We start from the raw sequence: 13,870 nt of genomic DNA on the forward strand, positions 1-13,870 counted from the left end.
AACTCGCTCGGCTCTTCTTTGCACTTTTTGATTGCATCCTCCACCGGGTCATCTTTGCCATTCTGCTTCCTCATGGTCGAAAGGCCGCCACAGGAGAGGGAGAGGGATACAGGAGTGAAGAAGAGTGGCAGGAGTGTTTTTTTTTCCTCTCTCTCTCTACGTGGCTAGGTTTTCTCTCTCTATGCGCGCAGTTTTTTCTTTCTTTCTTTCTTCTTCTCTACACGGCTAGGTTTTCTCTCTCTACGCGCGCAATCCATCCTCATCTGCACTTCGAACGTCGAGATAGTATGACTCGAATCTTTTGCTATGGTCTATGTTGATGTTGTGAAGCTCCTTTCCTCAGTCGTGGGCGTTTTGATCTCCCTAGCTCTAATGCTCGGTCAATGAGAGTACCGCGGTTGTGAGTATGAGCTGAGCTTTGTAGTGGTGGCTGCTCCTCTATCTGTTCGGTGTCTGGTGTGAAGAAATCAGTAATCTATCTCTGGGATCGTCTCTCTCCATATCTCCTCAGTAAATTGTCTTCGTGTCTGTGTAACTCAAGTAGATATAGTCCAAGACATCTTTGGTCCTCATAGCTTATGACACTGGACCAAAGCCTTCTCTGAAAGCGACCCCATATCTTGTAATACACTATGCACTAACATATATAATGCATCTCCGTCTCTGATCTATGTGGCATAAGTGCATATCCTACTGTTGGTTGTTGTTATCCCTCTGAACCTATCACTCTCAATCTCAATCTCGTGTGAAGATATCTGTATCTAAACAATAGTCAGGGTCTAGCGAATGAGCCTAGTAATCTACACCCATGTAAGAGACAGCGATGGTGCCTCAAGGGAGTACTTGTTGAAGCCAAGTATCTGGAACCATGATGACATATGTGCATACGAGCACGATGTGTCCCCCTATAAATCTAAATGACTGGAGGACTCAAGGGTCAGTCTGGCTTATTTGTCTCTCGTAGTATCCCATAAGTTGTGCATAAAGGAGATTGATCTGGTAAGCGTCTCTTTCTTCATGGGGGGGGGGGGGGGGGGGGGGGGGGGGGGGGGGGGGGGGATGCTAACTCCACTTTAATGATCTCGCGTGGCACGGACCTTGGCTCTAATCAACCGAGAGATCATAGATACCAAGGGTCTCTCCATCCCTCTCCCATCCTTACCTATAGATGTCCCCAAACCTGAACCCCATAGAGCATAGCTGAAGCTATTAGTGTATCAAAGAGCCAAAACTTTGTTCGAGGTTCCTGGAACTGAACATGCAAGCATACCCTCTTTAATCCTCCCAAGGCTGCATACTGTCTGGTCAATCCAGTCTGCTACTCTCTTCAAAGAAAACCTCGCCCAATGAAGACTACCCCAAGATAAGTGTATGCATCTATGTACTCCACAGTGTCTTGACCATAAGTGAATGTAGGTGATGATCTCTTGACCCACTGTAGTGTGGTGTTAAACACCATAACCTTAGTTTTACCAAGGTTTACAGACAATCCACTTTCCTCCGCAAAGCTATGTAATGCATCCAAATGTCGCTGCATACCCATCTGTGAGTCAAATATCAACAGATAACAACAATGAAATCTATGTCCTTGCTAGCTGGGTACCTTTGTCCCCCTCTCTATCAATGTAACCAGAAAGCTCATCTGTGTTCATACCAAATAGAGTAGGGGACGATGGGCAACCTTGTTTCCCTCCAATAGTTGAGTGAACTAAATCAGATATCCCCTCTTGAGTGCGTACGTGTCCCATCACTGATCTATATAGAGCCATGATCCTCGATGGGAACCCCCATCTCCTATAAAGTACGCATCAATCTGGCTTTGGACACCATGTCAAATGATTCGTGACAATCCACAAAGCTACACTAAATCCATCTCCCATGTGCTCTACCCTCCTCAATGATGGCTCTGAGTGTCAAAATATGGTGAGGAGTGGAGAAGCCTCTCCTGAAACCGGCATGTCCCGATGCCCGTATGTCCTCATTCTTTGCCCATCCGCTCAATCTGCAAGTTTTAGGTAGACCCTCACACGACATGATTGATCAGAACTACAAGAACCACTGCCAACATATCTCTAGCATGTATAAAGTCCTCTGCTCTAAGAGCATCATGATCATATGCCTTCATGGTCCTCATCCTATCAATGGTCGTCTTTACCATCTCAGTGGTAAAGAAGGTACTCACAGATGGGCATGGCTCAAGAGGATGAAGAAGGGGTGTCTGTCCAAGGACCGCATATAAGGATATTACATATTGACCCCACACATCATGGGAAGTAATCACTGGGGAAGGGGAGTGTTCATGAAAGAGACACCGTGCCTCTCCTGAGTCTCTACCCAAGAACAGCAAGTCACTCCATTTGAGCTAGGAAGCTCACTTCTTCCATCACGCAAGACGTCGGAAGGCTATCCGAGACTATTTGTGATTGATGACCCCTAGGAGAAGATCCCTCTAAAGCTGTGCTCTCGTCTCTCTGCACTCCTCGTTATACCGATTGTTCTGATGCATTCTTCTAGGACGGCGTCTCTCATCAGGCTGAGTACGTGAGTATACCTCTGCTACTGCATCCTACAATGTCTTGGTCATTAAAGTGGTGATCTCCACTGAGAGTCCTCACTAGCTGTCGTACATAGGCGACCATAGATCTCTTGTGTATAAACAGAGTCAGTCTTTGGTGTAAATGTATAGCGAGTATGTGTCCTCTCTCCTAACACTTGAGCTGTATTGTGCTGAAGGGAGAGTGAATGTGTCAAGAGAGCATGATCCATTGGTCCACCCATTAGTATGGGCACTTTGAAACCTTGAATGCAAGGGATGAAGCTTGGCTATGCCATGATATAGTCCGCTATGCTAGCCCCATGCCTGTGTAGGAAACAAGCAAACCAAGCTACAACGAGAAATTGTTGTAGGCCATTAAGTATAGCCAAACCATGTGAGACCCCATTTCCCTCAAATATCTCCCATACTTGGTGTACTCATCCTCTGAGCGTTTGACGAGGCCCCTACATCTCATATAAAAAGTTGTTTGTTTGATAATGTCTTGTGCGAGCATTAAAGTCTCCCAAGAGAATGATGTCACTATCTCTAGAGAACTCCCATATATCCTCGTCTAATACAAAGAAAGGGGATTGATTTCTAGGTGTGGTATACACTGATGTGCTGGGAGCAAAGTAACATATAGCAATGTACAAGAATCTGCTTGTCTCAACTCTCAATCTCACCCACATGCATCTAGCATGATCATCTCTCCGAACAATGTGCACAAGCAGTTGTAACTCCTCTCTGAATAGGACTCCTACTCCTCCTCACCCTCTGCTCCTATGCTCTGATCTTGTCTCTGCTAGACAAGCAATCCCCCACCTATATCCGGTCAAGGATGTCCTCATGACTGGTGTGTCTCCGAGTAAAAGACGATGTCTCTCCCTATGAAGTTGTCCTCAAATGCCCCTACATCAAGACAAAGTGAACCATTACAATTCCATGTTGCCATCCTTAGTGAGGTCCCATAGGTCTCGCACCGTCATGCGAAGCGTCGCTCCAATATCACCACCCTTCCATCTTGGTAAAAAGCAATCTTATTTTTTTCCCTTGCCGCTCTAACATCCGGCATTACCTCTTGCATATGAGAAATGTGCAAGTGTAATCATATCCAAGAAAGATGCCCATCATCTTAAGAGTTAAGTCTCTTCTTCAAAAAGTATTTCTTCGCTTCCATGGAGGAGAAACCAAGGATAAGTGCCCTTTCCTTTGAGGTTTCCCCCTTGCTTCCACTTTTCTTATCACCCACTCCCCAAGCCCTCATATGTGTCGGCTCATTAACCCCCATCATAGTCATCAGTTCTTTATTACGAGCTATCTTTAAAGCTAATGGAATTCGCCACTTTTTCTTTATCTTCTGTGTTTGTATTGAGCACTAAAACCACCTGTAACTCTTTATTTTCACAAGGGATGAAGAAGCTTGCTTTTCTTTGGAAAAACTTGGCCAGCAAGAGGTTCCTCTGTTAAGAAGAAGAAGAAGAAGAAGAGAGTTTTAACGTCGTAGGAAACTATCCCAAGAGACCTTAAAGATCTAGCCGACAAGAAAAACTGTGTTCCAAACTTGGAAAAATTAGCAAGCCTTACTCCGTTCCAAACTTGGAAAGATTGGCAAACTTAACTCTGTTCCAAACTTGGAAAGGTTAGCAAGCCTTTTATCTTCTGTGTTGGCATTGAGCACTAAAACCACCTATAACTCTTTATTTTCACAAGGGATAGAGAAGCTTGCTTTTCTCAGGAAAAACTTGGCCAGCAAGAGGTTCCTCTGTTGAGAAGAAGAAGAAGAAGAAGAGAGTTTTAACATCGTAGGAAAGTATCCCAAGAGACCTTAAAGATCTAGCCGACAAGGAAAACTCTGTTCCAAACTTGGAAAGATTAGCAAGCCTTTTACAATTGACATGCTGGCTGGAAACTCAATGAGTTTATTATGTTAATGAAAGAAATAATCTTACAGTATGAGTCTTCTCTGATTAATAAAGCAATTATTGATACAGGCAATAGCATTTGCTTTTCAGGCTTCCTTTAAAAATTGAAGAGCTAAGCCTCTACAAGTAACAAAACTTGCTCTTTCCAAAACTTTCATATATGAATGTGCTAACCACCACCTCCATCTTTGAAGGTCCTTTAATCAATAAATGAGAAAATATTTTTATCATCCGCATCATGATAGTCCTAAGGTCCCCAGTATAGTCGCTATCTGTCAAAATCAAGAAATAAATGGTTAGCACACTGTTCTGCAAAAGCTTTCAGCATCTGTTATTGTAAGTTTTGAAGAAAACTTATGCATAGTGTACAAGGAAAAGAAAGGGCTGTTAAATTGTGATGTCAAAATGTGTCCAAATCTACTTGCATGTTTTACAAAAAACAAATAGACTAACTGCAGGATAGAAAGTATGGAATTGATGATATACAATGGCACAGTTATGCACATGATGAAACCTACAAAACTTCACATCTAGGGGGTCTGCAGATTTCATAAGATTGAAGACTCCAATACACCTTGACTACAGACTCCCATACCATCACCAATGATAGGCTAGGTGCTGCGATCAGGTTCCGACACAACCGCCAGAAGAAATTTTAGAGTCTGAAGCCCATCCTCAAATGGAATGCAGCACACGCCTTTTTTTGGGTCAAATCATGTGAAATGCACTTGAAGGGACATCCAGGCGACTACCACAAGAACTTATAGAGGCTGGAGCCAACTTTGAAGCATTCAAGATCAAGTTTTGTTACACATCATTTACTGCTCCTCTTGCTACTTAGCCCAGAGATAGGTATCTTCACCTGCAATCTTGATCAATTACACTTCAATAAATTACTGCGGCGGAGATCAGTACTCGTCATTTGGCTATGAACTGAACAGAGACACATGAGAAGAAAGGTCGTAACTGTCTTTTTAAGGCACGGTAGCTAGTGCTTAAGTGTGCATGTTCCTGCCAGGTGCATGCGCTCACATGGTGTGTGTGCAGGAGTAGAGAGATATGTTGATGTTCTAATTGCCAGCCTTGGATTTTAAAGCATGGCAATCAGCTATGGCATTTGCACAAACTGATCCGTTGATGGAAATGTATCTTACAAAACATTTGGGAGTCCAAACATACTCTCAAACAGACAATTTTCTTTTGGAGCTGTCTCACAGATGTGCTCCCTGTTAGGGTCCCTTTGGTACACCACCGCATTGCCTTTTCTTTAGGTTTCCGTTGCCGCCCAAAGTGATGCGACAATACCTCACGTGCTGTAGTGTTGCTCTAATGCTCAAGACTCTTTCGGAAGGTTAATTTGCACTCCCTGTTGGGGCGCCCCTTTGGGACACCGCTTCAGGTTGCTCTTGCTGCCAAAGTGATGCGACAATGCCTCACATGCTGAGACAATACCTCACATGCTGTAGTGTTGCTCCCATGCTCAATATTTTTTGTTAAGTTACACAATGGCTGCATATCGTTTCTTTTACTACTGTTTTGTTCAATTGCGCACATCAGTGACCACATTCAGAGGACGACTATTTTCTTGCATGGATGCAGTTCTGGGATCTCTAGGCTATTTATCAGACATACAATCATCTTCAAGGATTGTGATGGCCATGAAACTTTGCAAGGGCGGGGATTAGTGTGCTCCCCTTACCCCCACAAAGTTTCATGGCCATCCGCTCCCGTCTCATTGGTCCAGGGTGACACAACCGCTAAATTTCTAGCTTTGGGCTCTCCAAGGGCTCTACGGCCAAAAGTTGGCGGTTGTGCCGCTCTGGAATGTCGAGATGAATTGCGATGGCCATGAAGCTTTGCAAGGGCGGGGATTAGTGTGCTCCCCTTACCCCCACAAAGTTTCATGGCCATCTGCTCCCGTGTCATTGAACCAAGGTGGCACAACCGCTAAATTTCTAGCTTTGGGCTCTCCAAGGGCCCTACGGTCAAAAGTTGGCGGTTGTGCCGCTCTGGAATGTCGGGATGGATTGCGATGGCCATGAAGCTCTGCAAGGGCAAGAAAGAGTGTGGTTCCCCTACCCACGCAAAGTTTCATGGCCATCCGCTCCCGTCTTGTCAATCCAAGGTGGCACAACCGCCAATTTTTTGGCTTTGGGGTCGCCAAGGGCCCTACGGCCAAAAGTCGGTGGGTTGTGCTGCCCTGAACCGTGGGACGGATTGCGATGGCCAAGAAACTTTGCAGCATCAGTCTTAGATAAAGAAGCTAGAGGGTAATAAGCCTCAGGGTAGAGAAGCCAGTTAAAAGAGGGGCTCCTCTTTAAAACCAGCCCACCCACACTCATTTGTACAAAGTTGATTCGTGTTTTCTCTCCAGGCATTCACAGCACAATTATTTGCTGCAGAAAGGCTATCTCAGAAGCTTTGATATGCACCCTTCTCCACCTAAAATGGTCAATCATAAATCTTTCTGGAGGCGCCCCAATTTCAGCGTCACTAAACTGGCTCCTCTACCCTAGTCCTTCTCAGGTCAGGACTGGAAGGTGCCTCCTAGGTGAGGTCAGTTTACCCAGGAGACCAGACTGCCCCACACACCAGGATGCTGCTCCCCTGCTAATGCTCACCTACCAAACTCCCCCCCAGAAGTTCAAGGGAACACTGACCAAGAAAAGGCAAGAACAAATCGAATTTTCGCATCACCCTATACCTTCTCGCCCTTCACACATCTATGCATGAATAGTCCCAGTTTAAGCTGGCTTGGACCTTGCAGCTACCCTCGGCCTCTACCTCACATACCTCTTGGAGTACCACCCAGCAAATAATAGCCTCCATTGGTAATCGCTCTAGATGGCTATCACAACGCTCACCTTTTGCCATGGCTAAGCCCCGACCTCGCCGACGCTAAGTTTTCTGGTGCCGGCATTGAGTCTGAGACTCACCAATGCCCACCGTCCTTATCCTTTGGCTATGCTCGCTCGCCTCATAGTTCCTTTGGCTATGCTTGCTCCTCCAGGCTCACCCTTCCAAATGGCAAGCCACTGGCAAGGTGGCGAATCAACAGAAAATACACGTCAGAACCTGAAAACTGATAACACAAACTTCAAAACACCTGAAGTCCAGACGTAATAGAGTCTGCCTAGGTGCACTGGCCCCTAAGTCAAGCACCCCTTTCCGTACTTTTTATATGAATAAGTCACACAGCATAATTGGGTTCACTTATGAAACACATGGCCCAAAAGCAACTTGCTACACACGTGGCACCCAAAAGCTCTGTAATCCAAAGTTGGAATCCAAAAGTCCTTACTTTCAAAAGTTGAAGTTGAGAAAGCAGTCTGCAACTAAATGCCCCTTCAACAACCATGCAGCATCCCACGTCAGCATCATGTAAGATGCAGCACATTTTGCACCATGATTCCCGCCAAGAATCTCGCCACATTTTACGTGCACCTGGGTCCTGCACTCACACTTGGGTGTGCCGATCCAGTCAAGCTCCAACGCTCTTTCTCTCCTCATCCACTCCAATACGATCATGCCACGTCATCACTTACCCCCCCCCCCAAAAGAGTAATCATCCTCAAAATAGAGAGTAAATAGTAAACCAGTTCAATAGACGCTAACCCTATGCAGACACGCAATTTGACCACTCAAACCATGCAATAGCACAAAGGTCCGTGAACAACGACAATGCTTTGGTCACTTTTATGCACTTCTTTGCCATGTTATGTCCTAGGTTGACCCTTCCTATGTTTAGATAATTGTTCATGTACTTTTCATATCACAGTATACTGTGCATCTGCATATGCTGGTGCGAATCTATCCAATGGCAGTCACATGCCGTGGGAAAGGTGGATGTCCATGTACTCTTGGTCTAATAATGAACCCATCCTCAAAGAGGTGTAGGAAGTGGTTCCTATAGAACTCCATATTTGACCCCATGGGAAGTGGACGGTCAGGTCCATGGCCTCTCTGTCTCAATCCTCACAATATCTACTCTTGTGACTCGGTTCAATTCAGTCCGGCTGAGGGGGAGTGTGGGGCAGTCTAGACTATAGTCAAAGGGCAGGAGTCGGTCATTGTCTAGCCCATGCAAACTCATCCAAGAGGTCATCTGTGAGTATCAATAACCTCTGTTGCCCTCCAATGGTAACTGTCTTAAGGAGGTCAGAGCTAATCTGGGGTATCTCTGGTGTGGGAGCTCTCACACTCTTTGTAGGAAGATCACTGCCTTCAACATCGCCTCCACTACCATGGATGCTGCCCCAAATTCTGCTCTGAAAATTGAGTGTGCTGTAGATGATTTGCCTCTGATCATGGATAACAGCATCGTGATCAGCAGCCTCTCCATGCTATCCCAACCATCATGGTGATCCCTCTCTCAGCCGGCTTGTTCAGCAAGAGGGCTCAATTGTCTATGTATAGGCTGCATCCCCAAACCTCAGCTCCATATAGTTTGTTGGGTGTGACTATAGAATCAAAAAGCCATAGCTTGGTGCGGGGCTCCTGGAACTGTACATGGGCTACTACCGTCTCCTGGAACTGCTACCGTCAGTTTGAATCTCGGACCAGAGAAGGTGGCTCCCCAGTAACAATATTCCCTCACTTGTTTCATTGAGGCCCATCAAAAATAAACTGGTACATGGACCTTGGTAAAGACCATGACTTTGGTCTTTTCGAGGTTGACTTCAAGATCTCTATCTCTGCAGAAGGCATGCAATGCATCTAAAAATTTGTAAAAGGCCATAATGACCTATGAGATGAGATGTGATACAATTGTATGGGAGAATCATAATAAGGAAAGATCCTTCATCCTAAAGAAAATCTTTTTATGGAGAGAGAGAGAGAGAGAGAGAGAGAGAGAGAGAGAGAGAGAGAGAGAGAGAAATGAAATGAAATGAAATGAAATGTTATATTAACGTCTTCAAAAGGCCAAAGTGATATGAGACCAGAAAGTTACAATGTGGTGGATCTAATACAAAGTCAGAGTAACAAGATGACAAAATGACAGAATGACAAAATAAAATACTATGGAATCCTAAACTGCTAGGTGTGAACTAAGCAGCTAAACAGCTAGCTGAGATAGCTAGATCACAGGAGATCCAGCATCGGTCGTTGGCGGATCTCATCAATCTACTCCATGGTCAGTAGTCTGACTGGGCGTCGTGCATGTCGAGCCAAAGTGACCCGAATCCTCTCATGCAGCCTCCGTCGATGCTATGTAGTCCTCCGCAGTCGTGGGCGTCTGGATCTCCCCAACTCAGTCGCTCAGTCGATCAGTGTGCCTCTGGTGTAAGGCGACGAGCTCTGCTGTGGTAGTAACTCCTCCGGGTGTCCAGTGGTGGCAGCTCTAGAGAAGTCTGTGATCTGTCTCTGAGACTGGCTAGCCTCTCCTCTCATCAAGCTCTCTCTGTGTCTGCGCAGCTCGAGCAAAAACAAACCCAGGCATCTCTGATCCTCGTACCGCATGACTCTAGAGAATGGTCCAAAGCCCTCTCTGAACAAGCAATGGAAGCGGCCTCGTATCTCGTAGTAGATGGGGCAGTGGCATGTGTAGTGCAACTCTGTCTCAGGCTCGATGTCACACAGGGGGCATGTCCTGGCCTCTGCTGGTACTCCGCTGTATCTCCCAGCCTCGATCTGCAGCTGGTGTGAAGATGTGCGTATCTGGCCAATAGCACATCGTATCCCATGAGACAAGTGGGTGTCCATGTATCTGGGCCTCGTCACAAAACCATCCTCCGTAAGCTGGAGGAGATGCTCTCTGTAGAAAGCCATCTTCGTGCCCAGCTCATTAGAGCCGCGAGATTATAGACACCAGAGGCTTCTCCATGTCCCCCCATCCATCACTACGGCTAGTCCTCCCGTGATGATCCAGTGAAGGTCCCCAAATCTCAGCTCCATAAAGCAATGCAGAAGCCACCAAAGTGTCAAAGAGCTAGAGCTTCGTCCGAGGCTCCTGAAACTGAACCTGTGAACACATCCTTTCCAATCTACCCAATGCTGCATGGGCTCTGGTCAATCTAGTCTCTGCTGCCCTTCTCGATGAAAATGCTGGCCCACTAAATACCACTCCAAGGTAAGTGTAAGCATCTATATACTCCACCTTCTCCTGGCCGTACGTGAATGCGGGTGCTAACCTCCTAATCCACTGTGGGGTGGTATTAAATACCATGACCTTGGTTTTACCAAGGTTGACGGACAGACCACTTTCTTGGGCAAACCTATGCAAAGCATCCAAGTGACGTTGCATCCCCTCCGAAGAGTCGGAGATCAACACAATATCATCAGCATATAACAATAGTGGAATCCATATCCCTGCCAGTTGTGCACCTCTATCACCAACTCTCTCAATGTAGTCAGAAACCTCATCCACATACATACCAAATAGAGTAGGAGAGAGCGGGCAGCCCTGCTTCACCCCAATAGTGGAGTAAACCGGTGTGGATAGACCCTCTGGGGTGCGTACATGCCCCACTACTGACCTGTATAATGCCATGACCCCCCAAATGAGCTCTGTGGGTACTCCCATCCCCTGTAATCTACGCATCAATCTAGCTCTGGGCACTCTGTCAAATGCTTTGCGGAAATCCACAAAGCTACAATAGATCCGTCTCCCACGCGATCTACCCTCCTCAATGATCACTTTGAGTGTCAAGATATGGTCAAGAGTAGAAAAAACCCTCATGAAACCTGCTTGCCCGGCTGCGCGTATGCCCTCTCTCTCTGCCCATCTACTCAGCTGCTGCTGCTCAAGAATAGATGCGTACAACCGTGCCAATGTGTGTCCAATCATGATAGTGCGATAATTCCCAGGCTCCATAGGGTCTCCTGACTTGAAGATAGGTACAATAGTAGATAAGCTCCAAGTATCAGGCAAGCCCTCACACATGGCACAGTTAAACATAACTACTAGAAGCTCTACTAGTAAATCTCTGGCATGCGTGAAATGCTCAGCCACTAAGCCATCATGATCATATGCTCTCCCAGTCTTCATCCTGTCAATGGCCTTCCTCACCATCTCAGCAGTGAAAAAAGCACATGTGTGTGGGCATGGATCGGGGGGGTTGGGAAGGGGGGGCTGTTCAGGAACTGTGTACAGAGATGATGCATAACGGCCCCAAGCCTTTGTAGAAGTGATGGCAGGGAGGGAGGAGTGCTCATGAAAAAGCCGCCATGCCTCACGTGAGTCCTGACTCAAGAATAGCTGGTATAGATCCTGCTCTAGGCGAGCCAAAAATGCCCTCTTCTTCCGCCGCACTAGGCGTCGGAAGTCAATCTGTGACTGTTTGTGAGTGATGTCCCCCAAAAGCACCTCCCTCTGAAGTCTAGCTCTAGTGTCCCGACATTCCTCATCATGCCAACTGCTCTGGGGCATGCTCCCCGAACGGCGTCTCTGCTGCTGCATCATGTAGTGTTTGTGTCAGTATAGTAGTAAGCTCCTCTAGAGGTCTCCCTGGCTCCTCTGTGCATAGGTGTCTGTAGATCCCATCTATGTATACAGAGTCTGTCTCCCGCGTGAAGGTGTAGCAAGTAGGGGATGCTGCTCGTAGCCTGTGTGCTACACTAAACTGAAATGAGATGGTCAACGACACAAGAGCATGGTCCACTACCACACCAACAGGTCTGGGTCCACAGGTCTGGGTCCAACCGTGAGATCCTGGATACTAGAGATGAGGCTCGGCTGTGCCATGACATAATCCACTGTGCTGGCTCCATGTCTGTGTGGAAAGCATGTAAAACTCCCCGCAACGGGAAATCTCTGTAGGCCATTCAAGATGGCCAATCCATGTGCAGTCCCCATGTCTATCAAGTGTCGTCCATATTCAGTGTGTTCTCCATCCTGTGATAGTCTGGATAGGCCCGTCTCTACAACATCCAACTCTCTCAGCATCTCCCTGAAGTATCATAAAATACTGTCTGATGATGGGCAAAGTCCTAGCATTGAAATCCCCTAGCATGATGATGTCACCATCTCTAGAGAACTCCCATATATCATCATTCAAAATAGAGAAGGGGGACTGTCCTCTGGGTGGTGCATAAACTGACGTACTCGGGGGAAAGTAGCAAATAGCAATGTAAAGATATTTGTCTGTCTCTGCTCTCAGTCTCACCCACATGTACCTAGCTTGCTCATCCCTGCGAGCTATATGTATCAATGGCTGCAACTCCTCCCTGAATAACACTGCCACTCCTCCTGAGCCTCGCCCTCGATGCTCTGATCGTGTCTCCTGTCTACAAGCTGTCTCCCATCTATATCCACTAATGTGAGGCATAGATTGCCCCGGGGCCTGATGTGTCTCAGAGTAGAAAACGATGTCAAGCACCCACATTAAGACGCATAGATCCATTACAATTCCAGGTGGCAACTTTGAGTGTGGTCCTCTGTTGCGCAGGCCCTCAGTTCTGCTCGTGTTTAGTAACACTGCTGAGTATTGATGGGGTTCTACTGCTCCAGCCCGCACTGGCTAAATGCGATGGTGACCTGAGAGAGAGAGAGAGAGAGAGAGAGAGAGAGAGAGAGAGAGATGAAAAAAAATGATATACTAAGGTCTTCAAAAGGCCAAAATGACCTATGAGATCAATCCGTTACAAACTAGTAAATCTGATACCATGAGACCAATCCGTCAAAAATGACGTGTGTGTGTGTGTGTGTTTGGAGTCGGGCTTTTTCTCTTACTTTGGTCAACCGCTCGCCTCGCCAAGCGTATTTCCTCTCTTGCCGTGGCATTCGAGTGGTTGGGGATGTGGTGGATGCAGCTGGTTTCACTTTCGAGTTTCCATTTTCCGCTCGCCGCTTTGGATTGGGCATGCACTATCGCCAGTTTTGGAGAGAATTACAGCAAATGTTGACAGGTTTCTTGCCCGTTTCACCTTTGGCTGATGGTGATCGCATGTCTGACTGGAAGCTTGGGGAAATGCCATTTCAAGATATTTCTGCCGCGGCCGGGCATATGCTCTTCTTCTGCCTCGTCCATGGAATGCTGATCATTGCAACGCTATTTGGCACATGCATAAATCAGATATTTGGTGGCACAGGATTATATATGCAATATGGGAAAGCCATTTGACGTTGAAAGAGCGTTTGTTTCTTTGGCGATGTTAATTTGGTGTGCTCCCAATGGGTACCTTTCTTGGGATGCTCCGTATCCGCCCTTCATCATGTGTCCGTTGCTTATCTGCCGAGGAGGATGTTTGTCACCTCTTGTGGGATTGATGTGTCACTCGAGACTTCCTTCGTCGGGTATCTGCGTGTATGCGGCTATGTTTTCCCACGACGGTCTTCCATAAGCCGTTTTGGGTTTTTGGTATCTTCTCGCCGACGTTGCAATGCTTTGCAGCCTTCTTCATGTGGGTCATGTTTTGGGCGTACTGGAGCCTGTGGTGACAGCGTAATGGCTATATGTTCCATCGCATTCAT

The 13,870-nt window shown here is 46.6% G+C and overlaps 1 protein-coding gene across 3 annotated transcripts in view; it reads right to left on the minus strand.

The window, feature by feature from the left end:
- Positions 1 to 4,432: 4,432 nt before the first annotated feature.
- Positions 4,433 to 13,870, minus strand: part of LOC147449296 (uncharacterized) — a 61,107-nt gene continuing 51,669 nt past the window's right edge. For all 3 annotated transcript variants that reach the window (XM_086521779.1, XM_086521778.1, XM_086521780.1), the window contains one exon: positions 4,433 to 4,730. In XM_086521779.1, coding sequence (XP_086377905.1) covers positions 4,695 to 4,730 — 36 coding nt within the window. In that variant the 3' untranslated portion in view covers positions 4,433 to 4,694. The remainder of the gene's footprint in view (positions 4,731 to 13,870) is intronic.

Source organism: Adiantum capillus-veneris, chromosome 10 (genome assembly GCF_014529385.1).
Source record: "Adiantum capillus-veneris isolate H3 chromosome 10, ASM1452938v2, whole genome shotgun sequence".
Taxonomy (NCBI): domain Eukaryota; kingdom Viridiplantae; phylum Streptophyta; class Polypodiopsida; order Polypodiales; family Pteridaceae; genus Adiantum; species Adiantum capillus-veneris.